Here is a 20,646-nt window from a genome sequence, read left to right on the forward strand (position 1 = left end):
ATACGGTGATAGTACTTCGCTGTTACCTCCTTCCTAGCTTTAATTAGAGTAGGGATGACTTCACCCGGAATCCTTTTCCTAGCTAGGATTTGGTGTTCAACCACCATGCCGTCAAACGTAACAGCGGTAAGTCTTGGAACACACAGGGCCCCTGTTGTAACAGGTCCTCACTGAGAGGAAGAGGCCACGGATCTTCTGTGAGCATTTCCTGAAGATCTGAATACCAGGCCCTTCGAGGCCAATCTGGAACAATGAGTATTGTCTGCACTCTTGTTCATCTTATGATTCTCAATATTTTTGAGATGAGTGGGAGTGGAGGGAACACATAGACCGCAGATTTAAGTTTAGTTACCCGTTTCCAGAGTCTGTGACATCTACATGGGAGAATCCGCCATTGGTGGATTCGTCTGTCAAAACTTACAAAGAAATGAACCATACCAGTACCAACTGTTACTACGCTTAAAGACCCTTCAGACCGGAAAATAGAAGCTATGCTAAAGTCAATGTATATAGCAGCAGGAGTGTTGCTTAGACCTGGGTTGGTTGGCATTTGGGTCACTAAGGCGCTAATTGTATGGATAACAGAACTCAAGTCTGGTCTACATGACGATCACCTTATACTTCTCGCTGATCAAATCTGTGAAGCTGCTGAGTATCTATGTACAGCTTCTACTAACGTCTGTCAGCTCACTTCTCGCCTTTCATCGTCGCTAGTTACGGCACGACGAGCACTCTGGCTGCGATTTTGGCAAGCGGAGGCAGAGGTTAAGAGAGGTATAGAGGCGTTACCTTACGGGGGCGAGAAGTTGTTTGGTCCTGAATTGGACAAATGGATTTCTGAGGCCACGGGAGGGAAGTCTGTTTTCCTACCATTGCCTCCAACGGTACCTAGACGAAAATACTCTGGCCCGGCGTTCAAATCCTTTAGACCTCAGAGGAGGAACAGCCACGCCTTGTAGACGAGGTTGAGGACGTGGTTTTCAACAAACCAACACCAGTCGTCAGGACGCTAAGGTCACCGACAAGCCAGTGGCATGACTGGCTCCCAGCCCATCTCGGATCTCCAGTTGTGGGGGCACGCCTTCAGACGTTCCATTTGGCGTGGTTCCACACATCCACAGATGGGTGGGTCCGCAATTTAGTGTTAAAAGGTTACAAGATAGAGTTCGACTGTCTCCCGCCAATGCGGTTTTTCAAGACAGGACTGCCTGTGTCGGACGACAAGAGGGCGGTTCTGCAAATTGCAATTCAGTCTCTGCTGGATTCAGCAGTTTTGATTCCGGTCCCGGTACACCAACAAGGTCAGGGTTATTATTCCAGTCTGTTTGTGGTACCAAAGCCGGATGGCTCGGTCAGGCCAATATTGAACTTAATGGGCCTCAATCAGTACGTCACTTACTACAGATTCAAGATGGAATATCTGCGGTCAGTAATTGCAGGTTTAGAGCCACAGGAATTCATGATTGCGCTGGATCTCAAGGATACGTACTTACACATTCCGATTTGGCCACCTCATCAGAGGTTCTTGCGTTTTGCGATACGGCAGAACCATTACCAGTTTCAGGCTCTTCCGTTTGGCCTCTCGTCAGCGCCACGGGTATTCACCAAAGTGATGTCTGTGTTGATAGCTCATCTCAGATCCCTGGGAGTGATAATCGTTCCGTACTTGGACGATCTGCTCATCAAAGCTCCATCTCAACAGATGCTCCTCCAACATGCGTTGCTAACATACAATGTACTAGTTCAGCACGGTTGGCTTTTCAACTTCAAGAAATCACATCTAATTCCGTCTCAACGACTTCAATTCCTAGGTATGATTCTCGATACGGTAAATCAAAGAATTTACCTACCAGAACAAAGTACAGATTATTCGTCATCTGGTACAATTAGTGCACAAGCCACGCACAGTCTCCGTACATTTGTGCATTCGCCTCTTAGGCACACTGGTGGCGGCTTTCGAAGCGCTTCAGTTCTGAAGATTTCACTCACGTCCTTTTCAACTGGATGTGCTCGCACAGTGGTCAGGCTCGCAGCTGCAGATTCACCACAGGGTGAGGTTGTCGCCACGGGCCAGGGTATCTCTACTCTGGTGGCTCAAAGTACACAATCTAATCGCAGGGAAACTGTTTGGCGCCTGGAATTGGATAATTCTAACGACGGACGCGAGTCTCAGAGGTTGGGGTGCTGTAGTTCAAAATTGTCAGCTCCAGTGTCTCTGGGCGGATCACGAAAGATTGCTGTCGATAAATGTCCTGGAACTCCGGGCAATTTACAATGTGCTACGACAAGCAGTGCACATGCTTCGGTCTCAGACTGTCCAGGTGCAGTCAGACAACGCGACGGCGGTCGTGTACAATCAACAAACAAGGAGGAACGAGAAGCCGCATGGCAATGCAGGAAGTAGCTCGAATCCTCAATTGGGCAAGCATCACCAAGTGATATTGTCGGCAGTGTTCATTCCGGGAGTGGACAACTGGGAGGCGGATTATCTCAGCCGTCGGGATTTTCATCCAGGAGAATGGGCATTAAATCCAGAAGTTTCACATGTTGGTCCAGAGGTGGGGTTACCCTCAAGTGGACCTGATGGCATCTCACCACAATCACCAAACGCCCCAGTATGTTTCCAGAACGCGAGATCCAAAGGCAGTGGCGGTGGATGCTCTCACAATCGCGTGGCCTTACAGCCTCGTGTATATGTTTCCGCTGCTTCCTCTGTTGCTAAAATGGATCAAGAGTCCGCCACAGTAATACTAGTGGCACCTCATTGGCCTCGGAGAGCTTGGTTCTCTGATCTCTGCGGACTACTCGCAGACGATCCTTGGCCGCTCCCACTACGTCCGGACCTGTTACAACAGGGTCCGTTCCTTTACCCCGATTTAGCGCGGCTGCGTTTGACGGAGTGGCTGTTGAGACCGCCCTCTTAAGAAGAGAGGGCATTCCAGAATCTGTTATGCCAACCATGTTACGAGCTAGGAAGCTAGTTACGGCAGCTCATTATTACAGAATTTGGCGTGCCTATATAGGTTGGTGTGAAGTTCGGAAGTTTCCGACTTCATCTTTCAAATTATCCCGTCTTTCGTTATTTCTACAGACTGGGTTAGATGGAGGACTGCATTTATCTACATTAAAGGTGCAGGTATCTGCTTTGTCAATTTACTTTCAAAGACGATTGGCTCTATTGCCGTCTGTACACACCTTTCTGCAAGGTGTCCTCAGAGTACAGCCTCCATTCATTCCACCTACAGCGCCACGGAACTTGAATCTGGTTTTAGATTTCTTACAGTCTTCATATTTTGAACCCTTACAACAAGTGGATATTAAGTTTCTCACTTGGAAAACAATTTTTCTCCTAGCCTTAGCTTCGGCAAGGCGTGTTTCAGATTTGGGTGCCTTGTCATGCAATCCACCGTATTTGGTGTTTCATGATGACAGAGCGGAACTACGGACGAATCCCGCTTTCTTGCCAAAGGTAGTGTCATCTTTTCACATCAATCAACCAATAGTAGTTCCTGTGTTAACAGAAGATTCTGGAACTTTGGATGTGGTACGCGCACTACGCGTTTATGTATCCCGAACGTCTACAGTTCGTAAGACGTATACGTTGTTTGTTCTCTATGATGCTGCCAAGATGGGTTGGCCAGCTTCTAAGCAGACCTTATCCAGATGGATTAAACTGACCATACATCAGGCTTACCTTCATGCTAGGTTACAGCCGCCTACATCAGTAACAGCTCATTCCACACATTCTGTGGGAACTTCATGGGCAGCTGGTCGTGGGGCTTCTACGATGCAGCTTTGCCGTGCGGCTACATGGTCATCAGTGCACACGTTTGTGCGCTTTTACAAGTTTGATACGTTTGCTGCATCAGCATCTAGCTTTGGCCGCCTAGTGTTACAGGTGCCAAACAGCTCTCCCGCCCACAGGGGAAGCTTTGGTACGTCCCAAGAGTACTCCAGTGACCCCTAGTGGATGAAAAAGAAAATAGGATTTTGGTACTTACCAGGTAAATCCTTTTCTTTGAATCCATAGGGGGCACTGGACGCCCACCCAGAACAGTTTTACCTGGTTTGTGGTAAGTTCAGGGGATCTTATGGTAACACATTCTCACTGACTGGTTCAAAGTTTCAAGTTCTATCGGTTATGGTGCCAACTGTTTAGTTGTCAGTAACGTTATGTGTCAACTTTATTGTTGTCCGTTATGTTATATGTAATACTCCATTGTCAACCTCTCTTTAGCTCCTGTTCGGCTCGGTAAAAAAACACTGAGGTACTCTGGGATATGGAGGGGAGGAGAGTTCTAAATTTAAATATTCAGTGCCCTGTTCTTGCTAAAGCTGTCCATATCCCAAGAGTACTCCAGTGCCCCCTATGGATTCAAAGAAAAGGATTTACCTGGTAAGTACCAAAATCCTATTTTCTGCAAGGCTTGTATATAGTTGTTGCTTACATAAGGGTTATGTTACAGTTGAGATGGCTGATGCTGTTTTGTTCATGCTGTTAACTGGTTTAGTATATACCATGTTGTACGGTGTGTGTGGTGTGGGCTGGTATGTGTCTCGCCCTTAGATTAACAAAATCCTTTCCTCGTACTGTCAGTCTCCTCTGGGCACAGTTCTATAACGGAGGTCTGGAGGAGGGGCATAGAGGGAGGAGCCAGTTCACACCCATAAAAGGTCTTTAGAGTGCCCATGTCTCCTGCGGAGCCCGTCTATACCCCACGGTCCTTACGTAGTCCCCAGCATCCTCTACGGACTAGGAGAAAAAGATTTAGCGGTAGGTTTAAAATCTTAGTTTAAGCACATGTAATCGGTAGTAGGGGGTGTGGCCATATGAGGACCAATGAAAATCCTCAATCTTTTTTAGATTTTTTTTTTGATTGGTGCTGGATGATTGACACAGGAGCCATGAAGAAAGGTGGAGGATGGGCAGGGACTTTACTAAGTGGCGGTGCAGCTATTAGCATTGGATTTTCAGTGAGCATGCAGCTTTAACCTATCTAAATTGTATTAATGCTGCATTATTAGTTTTATTGCTAGATACGGGATTCCCTTTCTAAAGTTACTTACTGAACGCGTTTACAGCATGAGAAAATGCAATGCAAACAAATCACATTCAGTAAAAGGTGTTAATTATGCATTAGCATCTGTAGCCTAAAAGTGAAGGAAACCCTGTAAAACATACATACAGCGTGAGCAGTGGTGCAAGTGGGTGGGTACGGCGTACCCGTAAGAATTTAGCCGTGGGTACGCCGTACCCACACCGACGGGCCGCCGCTCCTCTTCCTTCCCTCCCTCCCCCACGCCGCTGATGTGAGGGCAGGAGTGGCAGGAGAGTGCAGCCTGCGCCTCTCGTTCCCCTCAGTCTCCGGTGGGTGTTTCAGTTTACTTCAGCGCCGATCCGTGAGCTCTGATTGGCTCACGGATCGGCGCTGAATTAAACTGAGACACCCGCCGGAGACTGAGGGGAACGAGAGTCGCAGGCTGCACTCTCCTTCCCTCACATGACAGACAGGAGGACAGCGACGGCAGCGGTGAGTAGGGGAGGGGGGCATGTTATACCTGGCACTGGGGGGGCATGTATACCTGGCACTGGGGGCATATCTGGCACAGGGGGGCATATATACCTGGCACTGGGGGCATATCTGGCACAGGGGGGCATGTATACCTGGCACTGGGGGCATATCTGGCACAGGGGGGCATATATACCTGGCACTGGGGGCATATCTGGCACAGGGGGGCATATATACCTGGCACTGGGGGCATATCTGGCACAGGGGGGCATATATACCTGGCACTGGGGGATATCTGGCACAGGGGGGCATGTATCCCTGCACTGGGGGCATATCTGGCACAGGGGGGCATATATACCTGGCACTGGGGGATATCTGGCACAGGGGGGCATGTATACCTGGCACTGGGGGATATCTGGCACTGGGGGGGCATGTTATACCTGGCACTGGGGGATATCTGGCACTGGGGGGGCATGTATACCTGGCACTGGGGGATATCTGGCACTGGGGGGGCATGTATACCTGGCACTGGGGGATATCTGGCACTGGGGGCATATCTAGCACAGGGGGGCATATATACCTGGCACTGGGGGATATCTGGCACTGGGGGGGGGCATGTATACCTGGCACTGGGGGATATCTGGCACTGGGGGCATATCTGGCACAGGGGGGCATATATACCTGGCACTGGGGGATATCTGGCACAGGGGGGCGTGTATACCTGGCACTGGGGGCATATCTGGCACTGTAGGGGCATTTCTGTATCTGGCACGGGGGGCAATGTATATCTGACACAGTGGGGGCATTTGTGTATCTAGCACTGTGGGGCAATGTGTATCTGACACTGTGAGGCAATGTATGGCACTCTGGGGGCATTTCTGTATCTGGCACTGTGGGGCATTTCTGTATCTGGCACTGTGGGGCAATGTGTATCTGGCACTGTGGGGCAATGTGTATCTGGCACTGTGGGGACATTTGTGTATCTGGCACTCTGGGGACATTTGTGTATCTGGCACTCTGGGGACATTTGTGTATCTGGCACTCTGGGGACATTTGTGTATCTGGCACTCTGGGGACATTTGTGTATCTGGCACTGTGGGGCAATGTGTATCTGGCACTGTGGGGTTATATGTATCTGGCACTGTGGGGCAATGTATATCTAGCACTGTGGGGCAACGTGTATCTGACACTATTGGGGTCATACGTGTATCTGCCCCTCCCCCATATGTGTATCACGCCCCCATTTTCATTGGCCACGCCCCATGTGGCATTTGGCCACACCCATTTTTTTGCGCGCGCGCCTTCGGCGCACGCACACAGTACCCGTAAGACATTTTTTCTACTTGCACCACTGAGCGTGAGTGGGGGCGTCACTAACTGGCATATAATGACAAATCTATAATCTTAATTGGGTATAAATGTTCAAGGACTTTAGGAAATACAGGTGAAACTCAGAAAATTTAGCATTTCGTGAAAAAGTTCATTTATTTCAGTAATTCAACTTAAAAGGTGAAACTGAATATATTTATATAGACTCATTACATGCAAAGTGAGATATTTCAAGCCTTTGTTATAATTTTGATGATTGTGGCTTATAACTTAAGATAACCCCAAATCCAAAATCTCAGAAAATTTGAATATTACATAAAATCCAATAAACAAAGGATTTTCATTACGGAAATGTCGGCCCTCTGAAAGTATAAGTAAAAAAGTACAAGCCGATGGCTTGTTAATGAATGAATGTATTGTGGCCACATCAAGAATTCCGTTGACAAAATTGTGGATTTCCTCTTCTATTTCCGCGGTCCATGTGTCCTGTGCTTTTGTTTTTGTGTTGACCTAATTCACAATGTATTCTCCATCTGACGTAATCTGGTTTCCTCCTTACAGGTCATATGCCCCGAGAAGTACGAGGTGGCCTGTTCCATTCAGGCGGCAGCCATTATTTTGAAATCATGCGTGGAACCTAAAATGCAGGTCACAGTTACGCTGACCTCGCCGGTTATAAGAGAAGAAAACATGAGGGACGGAGGTTGGGATAAACTTAACAGCATTACTCCCATGGCGACTGTTTGTTACTTGTATTTACATTTTTTTTAAATGGCCTAGTAGAAAACATGGTGTCACTTGTGTTCATGTCAGATGCAAATTTGATGGGGTTTCTGTATAACCAGCAGTGAGGTGTTTTTTGTGGTTTTCATTTTCTTTTAACTTGCATGGTACATTTTTATTTAAGTATGCAAGTAAACTGACCTATTTCATTCTTTGTAGTGCAATTTTATAATTTTTTTATTTTTTTTTGTGATCTGACTGGTTAAATCTACTGTATATAGAACTTTTTTTTTTTTTTATATGAACTATTTGCATCTTTGTAATGAAATGACGTGACACCAGTGTTGGCGTTCTGCTATGTTATGCAACACCACGGAGTCCTTGACTAGCTGTGAGACTGGAGGCCGCATGATCAGTGTCCGCAGTATGTTGGTTCTGTCGCTATGTAGGTCAGATAGAATGACGTTTGTTTCCTAAGCTGGTGACTGGGGCCAGTTCCAGTCTGCAGTTATCACTTCCAATAGCTGCAGAATTATTGCTGAGCCCCAACAAGCAATCCCCAGTCCTATGATTTAGTGCTAGAGCTGTGGTGATGCCGAATTGTCTCCTTCAGAACGGTATTCCACCGTAGTTCCGTCATTTCACTAGTCTATTGGAGAATGTGTATTATATCTGTTGGCTTGCATGCTTCATTCTTCTCCCTCCCCAAACAAAAAGGAAACAAAACAGTCGTTTGTCTGACCTAGTGTGGATCAGGTGCTAGCGTCACTAAACCCTCCTGCATACAGCGTATCTGAGACACCGTGCAGATATCCTTCTCCTCCGACTGAGCACTGCCCGTTGTAACTCTGCTTCCTACATAATGAGACTTTGCATTGCGCTGTCTGCCACCTAATACCGGGACGGCTTTGTTTGAATCAACGTAGCTAAGGAGTCATTTCTGCATGTGTACGCTTCCCATTTCCAAATGGTACAGTTCGGTCGATGGGGAAACCAAAGTCTACTTTATTGCAGTTCCATTCGACTCTGTATTGAAATGGTTTAACCCTTGCTGCTGTGCCTCTCCAGCAGCAAGTATATCTATATATATATATATGTGTGTGTGTGTTCTTTCTTCCTTTTATAGCTTTTCCTCTAAAGCCTTGTAGCAGAGAATTGGTTCCTGCCAGGAATTGCTGCCACGACATCGGAAGGATTTTTGACCAAGGTTTCTTAGCTCAGTGTCACACCAGCCTAGCTTATATATATATATAAATCAGTTAGGAGGGTACTTGGTTGCATAGTGCAGGCACCTCCTCCCCAACCCCCCTTTTCCCCTATTTCCTCTGAAATGTAAGCAGTGTTCACACTATTTGGTTATACATGTGTTTCAATGACTGTTTTCACTCTGAGCTACTTGGAAGGCAAATCGGGAATTGTCTTTTTGTCAGCTATAGGTAAAACAGGTAGAAATTTGCACTTGAAGTGTTTTCTTCCATGGGCTACGACTTTGGTCCAAGCTTGTAGTTCTTGCCATCTTCATTAATAAAATCGTTTAGACTTGGTTTTTTTTTCTCCCAAACGTAAGCATGAAATAGTGTGGGCACCGCATTCCTTTCACTGATTAACCTCTTATTTTATTCCAAGGGCATTTTAGAAATACGGTTAAAGGAGATTTCCACTCAAATTTTGTGTTTTTGGTTCGTTCCTTCTGACTGATAACTAGATGATTTGCAAAAGTAGTTTTTTTTTTCTATATATTTTTTTTTCTCTGCCCTCATTATTTTTATCATCTTCCCTGCAGTAATACAGGCACACTGTTTTGCAGGCAGCAATGTAATAAATCTTCCCGAGCAGTAATTCGGGCAGCGTGGCAAGTACTAGTGTAGTAACTTGCATAATAAGAGGGGAGACAGCTTTTCGGATCCATGCTTTCCAGGTCCGCTGAAATCTCTGGCTCTGAAGTAGATAGGTTAATAGCAACTTGAGTACTTCATAAAATATCAGTCACTTATAATTTGCAGATCATCTTCTTATCATTTTGTAAGCTATGAGTTTTCAAACACACACATTTGTGTGGAGATCTCTTTTAATTTAGTTCTATATTGCTAAAGTGTTCTTGAGCTGAAGTTTTAAGGGGTTGATCAAACCAATGGATGCAAAAATCCACCCCCCAAAAAATGTGTAATCAAGGCATCTTTTTTTTGTTATTGAATGGTGTTCCTACACGAGCATACAGATTGTCTAGCTGTACCAAACACTCCGGATATAGAGGATAGAGGTGTACCTGCTACTGTGGATTTCTGCATCCTTTTGTTTTGTGATCTTTGGTCTAGTGCATTGTGGACAACCATCCTTCCTTGATCATACAATTTGCCGGAGTAGAAACGTTTATTTAACCAACACATTCTGTAAGACTGTTGAAAGCAGGTGCTTTGCCAATGTGGGTATAGGTGACTCTCTGCACCTAGTGTCTGTTCACAAATATTATAGGCGGCAATGACAAATCCAGCAGCTTTCGGTCAACTGCCCGGGCACCGTGCAATGGATTCATTAACAACTGTAGGGTTCATTAGTAATACTCCTCTGAATGGCTTGTGTGACACTGTAGCTATATAAAAGGATGTGTCTTGCTCACCTGGTCAAACACCCGTTCCTCACTGCACTTTTGCCAATTCAATTCATTTTAGATGTAACCTCGAGTATGGTGAAAGACCCACCGGACGTCTTGGACAGGCAAAAATGCCTTGACGCTCTGGCTGCCCTACGCCACGCTAAGTGGTTCCAGGTTCGCAAAATCATTTTACTTTCTTCTTGTAGCCTTATGAGAGAATAGCACTATCAATGTATCATTTGTTGTATAGCAAACATGCTTGTCCTTGGCGACATCTTAAATTTAAATGACCAGAAAAATGTGAACGGAAATCCCTAATTGTTTACTACATACATCCTGTTTTTATTGCTATGGGTTTTTGTTGTTTGGTTTTATGTTTTTTGCTTAATTTAATTATTATTTTTTTATAGTTTTTTTTTTTTTTGTAAATTTTTTTTATTTTTATTCTGGTCATCGAGTAGTCCTTAAAGACTCACTCGCTCTTTTTTCAGTGTCCCCATCATAAACCGTGTTGTAAATCTGTAATATTTCCATAAGGCTGCATAGTCTCTGCTTAACAATTGGAATACATGTCAACTGCTTCCTGTTTTAGCTTTAAAAGGACCTTCTTTTGATTGCCAGTGTAGGAAGTGAAAGGTACCACGAACCCATTTGGTTATGTGAATTTTCTCTATGGCAAAGGCACAGCACAGCACCAAACAGATTCTGGCCACCTTTCAGTCCCTACCTGTTGGGGTTTTTTTATTTTTTATTTTTATTTTTTTTCTTCATGGTTTTGATTTATATTCTTGCTAGAGCTTTGTTCTTTTCTAATGTACGTTTAATTAAATCCTTTTTTGTCTACAAGGCTTAGAAGTCAAAGTTTACAGGAGATCATGAAGTCTAGTTTGTGCATTTTGGCTGTTTTTATATAATATTTTTGAGTATTAATACGCCTAAAATACCATCAACAGTGGCGGCTCATGTATTGCGCCTCCAGTAAAGTGGTGTTTTAGTCTCTACGTGTTTCTCCTGTGTAAGTAATTTGCTTTTATTCTCCATACACAAGGCTAGAGCCAATGGTTTACAATCCTGCGTCATTATCATCCGCATCCTGCGCGACTTGTGCCAACGTGTGCCCACGTGGTCTGATTTCACCAGTTGGGTATGTATGCTGCTATTGTGATTGCCTTACCTTTATGGTTTATTTACGTATCTGAAGAGACAGGAAATAGCATTGCTGGTTAGGTAAGCTGGTTATAAAGGATAAGTACACCTCTTTATTCTATATCAATTATATTTAGGGCATTATTTAGTAGTCTTAGATGCGGGCATAATTCTAGAGTGTGTGCCCCTATTTTGAAAGTGGCAATTTAACCATTTAATTGCCTGTTTTCCTATTGAATTACATGAGCAATTGATATTTAAACCTATAACGGTATAATTTTATTAACCAATATTCAGATTATTAACCCAATCCGCTTTAAATAGCTATATGCTGATTAAAAATAAGAAATCTACAATTTCGGGGACTTCTCTTTGATGAAAATGTTTTATACAGTAGAATAAAATTCTACTGCCACGGCTTTCCTGTGCTGGAGCTGCGAGAGGAAGAGACTGCCGCAGCAGCATAGGGACAGGCCGGGTGTGCAGAGCTAGTAGATTATCGTTCAACAATGGCCGCATCCTATGCAACTGTGTCGGGGAAAAGTCCAGCTTGACGTGGTTGCATCTCATGCGACCATGCGCGTGTGGTGGTTAAAATGCTAATAAATTGCGTCCACGCCTGCATCTTTCAGACTATTACGTAAGGCCCTTAATGTATGTAAATGCAGGTGTCTGCCTAATTTACCTAGGTTGTGTCTAACAATATACAGGTTGAGTATCCCATATCCAAATATTCCGAAATACGGAATATTCCGAAATACTGACTTTTTTGAGTGAGATAGTGAAACCTTTGTTTTTTGATGGCTCAATGTACACAAACTTTGTTTAATACACAAAGTTATTAAAAATATTGTATTAAATGACCTTCAGGCTGTGTGTATAAGGTGTATATGAAACATAAATGCAATATGTGCTTAGATTTAGGTCCCATCACCATGATATCTCATTATGGTATGCAATTATTCCAAAATACGGGAAAATCCCATAACCAAAATACCTCTGGTCCCAAGCATTTTGGATAAGGGAGACTCAACCTGTATACAGTATCTAACGCTTCATGCAGCATTTTTGTTCTGTAAGATATCTCAGATTAATTAGTAGATATTTCAGTAGATGATATTTTAAATGGAACAAATGGTTTTGTACGTTAACTTAATATGTACAATAAGTAGTAGTAAAGTATACATACTATACCAGTGTTTCCCATATACCACCAATAGGTCATGTAGTGTGGATTTCTTCACTCTTACTCTGGTTATCAGTCTTGCTGGGTCAGTAATTATCCCACCTGCCCTAAACATGACAAGTTTGGGGTACTCTAGGGTTGGGGTTGAGAACCACTGCACTATTTAAATCATTTGCATCACTTGTGAAAGCTCCTTAAACATAAAATAAAAGGGGTAACATGGCTTAAAGCAGTTTGATGCCCTTATCTGCAGTAATAAGGCTAATGGATGTTTAGCAGGTATCGCTGTTATTATCACACTCAGGACCACATGAGTTTGTTGGAGTGCTTGTATGCGGTCCATGACATTGCATAATAAAGTCCATCTACCTGAAACATTTCCGCTTACTGTCTTTTCAAGGCCATGGAACTATTGGTGGAGAAGGCAATTAGCAGCTCCTCTGGCCCCCAGAGCCCCGGGGATGCTTTGAGGAGAGTCTTTGAGTGCATTTCATCTGGTATCATCTTAAAGGGTAAGTGTACACCTGTTCGATCATCGATGTTAATAGTAGAACAACAACTTTTATGAGTCGCCTATTTCTATGAAGCCTTTGTCTGAGCCAAATGAAAGGTCTTGGTCCGTTGATTTGCAGAAATATATTGGTGTTTTAATTGGTTCCTTCTTTTCGGAGTTGTGGCAAAACATCCTCTTGCTATTTACAGTGCATCACCATTGTGCTCTGGAAAATGTGACAGTTGGTTAATTCTCCCTGTGCACCTGCTGGGTGACCTGGAACATGTGACCTGCTGGGTGGTCTGGAAACTGTGACAGTTATATGTAACCATCCACTAAGCAGGGATTTTCTGACCACTAATGGGGTGATACAGGGGTAAATTGTTTCGCCCAGCAAACGTCATCAGCTAGTTAATAGTAATAGGTATTGAACATTTGTTTGAGATTGATCAAGTAGTTGAAGTAGAAGCCACCTTTGCTTATTAAGTTTAATCTATAGTTTAACTGTAATGTACAGTTCTTTGTTGTGCAAAGGCCTGTAGGAATACAATATAGCTTTGTGTGTTGACCTGTTGCATTTTGGTATCTTTGGTAAAATGTTGTCAACATCATTTGTGTACTTGAATTAATTTATTTCACCATAGTCCATTGGAAGGACACAAAGAAACATGGATATAGAGGGTAGTCCAGGAATTAGGCACTTAGGCCCAGATTTATCAAGCCTTGGAGAGTGATTCATTGCAAGGTGATAAAGTACCAACCAATCAGCTCCTGTCATTTATCAAACTCAGCCTGTAACATGGCAGTTAAGTGCTGGTTGGTTAGTAATTTCTCTGACGTCCTAGTGGATGCTGGGGACTCCGTAAGGACCATGGGGAATAGACGGCTCCGCAGGAGACTGGGCACATCTAAAGAAAGATTTAGGTCTATCTGGTGTGCACTGGCTCCTCCCCCTATGACCCTCCTCCAAGCCTCAGTTAGATTTCTGTGCCCGGCCGAGCTGGATGCACACTAGGGGCTCTCCTGAGCTCCTAGAAAGAAAGTATAGTTTAGGTTTTTTATTTTACAGTGAGACCTGCTGGCAACAGGCTCACTGCAGCGAGGGACTAAGGGGAGAAGAAGCGAACCTACCTAAGTGGTGGTAGCTTGGGCTTCTTAGGCTACTGGACACCATTAGCTCCAGAGGGATCGCACACAGGACCCGACCTCGTCGTCCGTTCCCGGAGCCGAGCCGCCGTCCCCCTTACAGAGCCAGAAGCAAGAAGGTCCGGAAAATCGGCGGCTGAAGACTTCGGTCTTCAAGGTAGCGCACAGCACTGCAGCTGTGCGCCATTGCTCCTCATGCACACCACACACTTCGGTCACTGATGGGTGCAGGGCGCCGGGGGGGGGGGGGCGCCCTGAGCAGCAATATTAACACCTTGGCTGGCCAAACTGACACCATATATAGCCCCAGAGGCTATATAGGTGTAAATTACCCCTGCCAGAATAACAAAAAGCGGGAGAAAGCCCGCCGAAAAAGGGGCGGAGCCATCTCCCTCAGCACACTGGCGCCATTTTCCCTCACAGCTCCGCTGGAAGGATCGCTCCCTGGCTCTCCCCTGCAGTCCTGCACTACAGAAAGGGTAAAAAAGAGAGGGGGGGCACAAATTTAGGCGCAGTATAATATATATATGCAGCTATAAGGGAAAACACTCTTTTTATAGGTGATATCCCTGTGGTATATAGCGCTCTGGTGTGTGCTGGCATACTCTCCCTCTGTCTCCCCAAAGGGCTTTGTGGGGTCCTGTCCTCTGTCAGAGCATTCCCTGTGTGTGTGCTGTGTCGGTACCGCTGTGTCGACATGTATGATGAGGAAAATGATGTGGAGGCAGAGCAAATGCCTGTAAATGTGTTGTCACCCCCTGAGGGGTCGACACCTGTGTGGATGGACTTATGGAAGGAATTACGTGACAGTGTCAGCTCCTTACATAAAAGGTTTGACGACATAGGACAGCCGGCTACTCAGCTTGTGACTGTTCCAGCGTCTCAAATGTCATCAGGGGCTTTAAAACGCCCGCTACCTCAGATGGCAGACACAGATGTCGACACGGATACCGACTCCAGTGTCGACGACGATGAGACTAGTGTACCCTCCAATAGGTCCACCCGTTACATGATTGAGGCAATGAAAAATGTATTACACATTTCTGATAGTACCCCAGGTACCACAAAAAAGGGTATTATGTTCGGTGAGAAAAAACTACCAGTAGTTTTTCCTGCATCTGAGGAATTAAATGAGGTGTGTGAGGAAGCCTGGACTTCCCCCGATAAGAAATCGATAATTTCTAAACGGTTATTGGCAGCGTACCCTTTCCCGCCAGAGGATAGGTCACGTTGGGAAACATCCCCTAGGGTAGATAAAGCGCTTACACGTTTATCAAAACAGGTGGCACTACCGTCTCCGGATACGGCCGCCCTAAAGGATCCTGCTGATAGAAAGCAGGAGGCTACCCTAAAAGCTATATATACACACACGGGCATTATATTGCGACCAGCGATTGCATCAGCATGGATGTGCAGTGCTGCTGCTGCGTGGTCAGATTCCCTGTCGGATAATATTGATACCCTGGATAGGGACTCTATTTTGCTGACAGTAGAGCATATAAAGGACGCTGTCTTATACATGCGTGATGCACAGAGGGATATTTGCCGGCTGGCATCAAAAATAAGCGCAATGTCCATTGCCGCCAGAAGGGGGTTATGGACTCGGCAGTGGTCAGGTGATGCCGATTCAAAAAGGCACATGGAAGTTTTGCCTTATAAGGGGGTGGAACTGTTTGGGGATGGTCTTTCAGACCTTGTTTCCACAGCTACGGCTGGGAAATCGACATTTTTGCCACAGGCTACCCCACAGCAAAAGAAGGCACTGTATTATCAAGTACAGTCCTTTCGGCCCCATAAACACAAGAGGGCTCGAGGCGCATCCTTTCTGCCGAGAGGCAAAGGTAGAGGGAAAAAGCTGCAGCATACAGCCAGTTCCCAAGAGCAAAAGTCCTCCCCCGCGTCCGGTAAGTCCACAGCATGACGCTGGGGCTTTACAGGCGGATCCGGGTACGTGGGGGCCCGTCTCAGAAATTTCAGCACACAGTGGGCTCTCTCACAGGTGGATCCCTGGGCCCTTCAAGTAGTATCTCAGAAGTACAGGCTGGAATTCGAGACCCCCCCCCCCCGCCGTTTTCTAAAATCTGACTTACCAGCAGTGTTGGTGGCTATCCAAAAACTGTATTCACAGCAAGTGATTGTCAAGGTACCCCTCCTGCAGCAAGGGAAGGGTTACTATTCCACAATGTTTGTGGTACCGAAACCGGACGGTTCGGTGAGACCCATCTTAAATCTAAAATCCTTGAACACTTATATCAAAAGGTTCAAGTTCAAGATGGAATCGCTCAGGGCGGTTATTGCGAGCCTGGACGAGGGGGATTACATGGTCTCCCTGGACATCAAGGATGCGTACCTGCATGTCCCCATTTACCCTCCTCACCAGGAGTACCTCAGATTTGTGGTACAGGACTGTCATTATCAGTTCCAGACGCTGCCGTTTGGGTTATCCACGGCACCGAGGGTCTTTACCAAGGTAATGGCCGAAATGATGATACTCCTTCGCAAGAAGGGAGTTTTAATTATCCCGTACTTGGACGATCTCCTGATAAAGGCGAGGTCCAGGGAACAGTTGGTAGTGGGGGTAGCACTTTCTCGGGAAGTGCTACAACAGCACGGCTGGATTCTCAATATTCCAAAGTCACAGCTGGTCCCGACGACACGTCTTCTGTTCCTGGGAATGATTCTGGACACAGACCAGAAAAAAGTGTTTCTTCCAGTGGAAAAAGCCGAGGAGTTGTCATCTCTAGTCAGAGACCTCCTAAAACCGGGACAGGTGTCGGTACATCAATGCACACGAGTCCTGGGAAAAATGGTAGCTTCGTACGAAGCAATTCCATTCGGAAGGTTCCACGCAAGGACTTTCCAGTGGGACCTGTTGGACAAATGGTCCGGGTCCCATCTCCAGATGCAACAGCGGATAACCCTGTCGGCAAGGACCAGGGTATCGCTGCTGTGGTGGCTGCAGAGGGCTCATCTACTAGAGGGCCGCAGATTCGGAATACAGGACTGGGTCCTGGTGACCACGGATGCCAGCCTTCGGGGCTGGGGCGCAGTCACACAGGGAAGAAATTTCCAAGGACTGTGGTCAAATCAGGAGATTTCGCTTCACATAAATATTCTAGAGCTAAGGGCCATTTACAATGCCCTAAGCCAAGCAAGGCCCCTGCTTCAGAACCAGCCGGTACTGATCCAATCAGACAACATCACGGCGGTCGCCCATGTAAACAGACAGGGCGGCACAAGAAGCAAGAGGGCAATGGCAGAAGCCACAAGGATTCTCCGATGGGCGGAAAATCATGTGTTAGCACTGACAGCAGTGTTCATTCCGGGAGTGGACAACTGGGAAGCAGACTTCCTCAGCAGGCACGACCTCCACCCGGGAGAATGGGGACTTCATCCAGAAGTCTTCCAAATGCTGGTAAACCGGTGGGAAAGACCACAGGTGGACATGATGGCGTCCCGCCTAAACAAAAAGCTAAAAAGATATTGTGCCAGGTCAAGGGACCCTCAGGCGATCGCTGTGGACGCTCTAGTAACACCGTGGGTGTACCAGTCGGTTTATGTGTTTCCTCCTCTGCCTCTCATTCCCAAGGTACTGAGAATAATACGAAGGCGAGGAGTGAAAACTATACTCGTGGTTCCGGATTGGCCAAGAAGAGCTTGGTACCCGGAACTTCAAGAGATGCTTTCAGAGGACCCTTGGCCTCTGCCGCTCAGACAAGACCTGCTGCAGCAGGGGCCCTGTCTGTTCCAAGACTTACCGCGGCTACGTTTGACGGCATGGCGGTTGAACACCGGATACTGAAGGAAAAGGGCATTCTGGAGGAAGTCATCCCTACCCTGATCAAAGCCAGGAAGGATGTCACCGCAAAACATTATCACCGCATTTGGCGGAAATATGTTGCTTGGTGTGAGGCCAGGAAGGCCCCAACGGAGGAATTTCAACTGGGTCGATTCCTGCATTTCCTGCAAGCAGGGGTGACGTTGGGCATCAAATTGGGGTCCATTAAAGTCCAGATTTCGGCCCTGTCGATTTTTCTTCCAGAAAGCACTGGCTTCACTGCCTGAAGTTCAGACTTTTGTCAAAGGAGTTCTGCGTATTCAGCCTCCTTTTGTGCCCCCAGTGGCACCTTGGGATCTCAATGTGGTTTTGGAGTTCCTGAAATCACATTGGTTTGAACCACTTAAGACTGGATTTGAAATATCTCACGTGGAAAGTGGTCATGCTGTTGGCTCTGGCTTCGGCCAGGCGTGTGTCAGAATTGGCGGCTTTGTCCTATAAAAGCCCTTATCTGATTTTCCATATGGATAGGGCAGAGTTGAGGACTCGTCCTCAGTTTCTCCCGAAGGTGGTATCAGCGTTTCTCTTGAACCAGCCTATTGTGGTGCCTGCGGCTACTAGGAACTTGGAGGATTCCAAGTTACTGGACGTAGTCAGGGCCCTGAAAATTTATGTTTCCAGGACGGCTGGAGTCAGGAAAACTGACTCGCTGTTTATCCTGTATGCACCCAACAAACTGGGTGCTCCTGCTTCAAAGCAGACTATCGCGTGCTGGATTTGTAGCACTATTCAGCTGGCGCATTCTGCGGTGGGACTACCGCAGCCTAAATCTGTAAAAGCCCATTCCACAAGGAAGGTGGGCTCATCTTGGGCGGCTGCCCGAGGGGTCTCGGCTTTACAACTTTGCCGAGCTGCTACTTGGTCAGGGGCAAACACGTTTGCAAAATTCTACAAATTTGATACCCTGGCTGAGGAGGACCTGGAGTTCTCTCATTCGGTGTTGCAGAGTCATCCGCACTCTCCCGCCCGTTTGGGAGCTTTGGTATAATCCCCATGGTCCTTACGGAGTCCCCAGCATCCACTAGGACGTCAGAGAAAATAAGAATTTACTCACCGGTAATTCTATTTCTCGTAGTCCGTAGTGGATGCTGGGCGCCCATCCCAAGTGCGGATTGTCTGCAATACTTGTAAATAGTTATTGTTACACAAATCGGGTTGTTATTGCGAGCTATCTGTTCAGAGGCTCCGTTGTTATCATACTGTTAACCGGGGTTCCTATCACGAGTTATACTGTGTGATTGGTGTGGCTGGTATGAGTCTTACCCGGGATTCAAAATCCTTCCTTATTGTGTCAGCTCTTCCGGGCACAGTGTCCTAACTGAGGTCTGGAGGAGGGTCATAGGGGGAGGAGCCAGTGCACACCAGGTAGTCCTAAAGCTTTCTTTAGATGTGCCCAGTCTCCTGCGGAGCCGTCTATTCCCCATGGTACTTACGGAGTCCCCAGCATCCACTACGGACTACGAGAAACAGAATTACCGGTGAGTAAATTCTTATTTTATCTAGCATCCATAAGGGATATTGGGGAATCTAGTACGATGGGGTATAGACGGAGTCCAAAGGAGCCAGTGCACTTTAAATTTCTTCGCTGGGTGTGCTGGCTCCTCCCCTCTATGCCCTCTCCTACAGGCAGTTAAGAAAAAAGTGCCCTCAGGAGAGGATGCACATCTCTGAGCTCCAGAGAGTTTTCTTCAATTTCTTTTTAATGTGTTATTTTCGGTATGCTGTTTAGGCAACAGCATACCTGCAATCTGGGAGTTAGGGGGGTGACGGTTACCGCCTTGCGAGGTGTCAAAGCCGCTTCCCCGCTACAGGACCACTGTCCTGAGGGGTGGTTGTTCAGCGGGGCACTGCGCCTTGGCTGTCACAATCGCAGCAGCCTGCCCACCACGAACACTGCCTGAAGGTGACGTCTGTGGGGAGTACAAACCTGTAGCCCCGCTAGGGGGGTCACCCGATTCAAAGTGTTGCTGACCGTGGGCACGGCGTACAGAACCTCCCTGGGATGGGATTGGGGGGGGGGGACTGGCTGACAATCGCTCGAACTAGCACTTGTGTGACGTTTTTAAGCAAACAGGAGACCTTGCCAATATAAATAATCACTGTAGCTCTGGTGCCATTTGAGGGGGCGGAGATACCTCGGAACAGTACCAGAGGCATTTTTGCCCCTTCCTCTGCTTAATGCAGCCACACACAGCGCTTACTCCCTCACAAGACACGCTGGAAAACTGGTAAAGGGGGAGAGCCGCTATTGTACGCTATCTGGGTCCTTTACAGGACAGACATTATTAGTGTTCACTGTGATATAGTTAGCTGTCAGCCTCACTGGGGCTGTGCAGCTAGGGGTGTGCTGGTGTCCTCTCTGTGTGTCTCCTCTCGCATACAGTAAGGGCAGGCTTGAGATATATTACTGTACTTTACACAAAACAAGCCTAATGTCACTTTCCCTGATTCTGCACAGTTAGATGACCTACTCAAGTTGGCCTGGAAAATCCAGACAAAAAATTCCAAGTGTCAAAAAAGTTTTTGCGCACTTTCCCATTTGCTCCTGAAGGTAGGAAATTTTGGGAAGAACCCCAAGGGGTTGATGTATCAGTCTCTTGACTGTCCAAAAAGGCGGTGCTGCCTGCCTCGGGCTCCTTTACCATAAAGCAGTGGTTCTCAACCTCGGTCCTCAAGTACCTC

General features: G+C 46.4%; 1 protein-coding gene across 5 annotated transcripts in view; it reads left to right on the top strand.

Annotated features, from left to right (window-relative positions):
* The window catches only part of ZFR (zinc finger RNA binding protein), a 176,985-nt gene that overhangs the window by 145,782 nt on the left and 10,557 nt on the right, over positions 1–20,646 (top strand). For 4 of the 5 annotated variants that reach the window (XM_063960523.1, XM_063960537.1, XM_063960531.1 and 1 more), the window contains 4 exons: positions 7,401–7,542; positions 10,232–10,329; positions 11,204–11,299; positions 12,888–12,999. In XM_063960523.1, the coding sequence (XP_063816593.1) occupies positions 7,401–7,542; positions 10,232–10,329; positions 11,204–11,299; positions 12,888–12,999 (448 nt within the window). Of the gene's footprint in view, positions 1–7,400; positions 7,543–10,231; positions 10,330–11,203; positions 11,300–12,887; positions 13,000–20,646 lie in introns of those variants that run through there. The other variant, XM_063960555.1, reaches the window with a different exon arrangement.

Source organism: Pseudophryne corroboree, chromosome 1 (assembly GCF_028390025.1).
Source record: "Pseudophryne corroboree isolate aPseCor3 chromosome 1, aPseCor3.hap2, whole genome shotgun sequence".
In the NCBI taxonomy this organism is placed as follows: Eukaryota; Metazoa; Chordata; class Amphibia; order Anura; family Myobatrachidae; genus Pseudophryne; species Pseudophryne corroboree.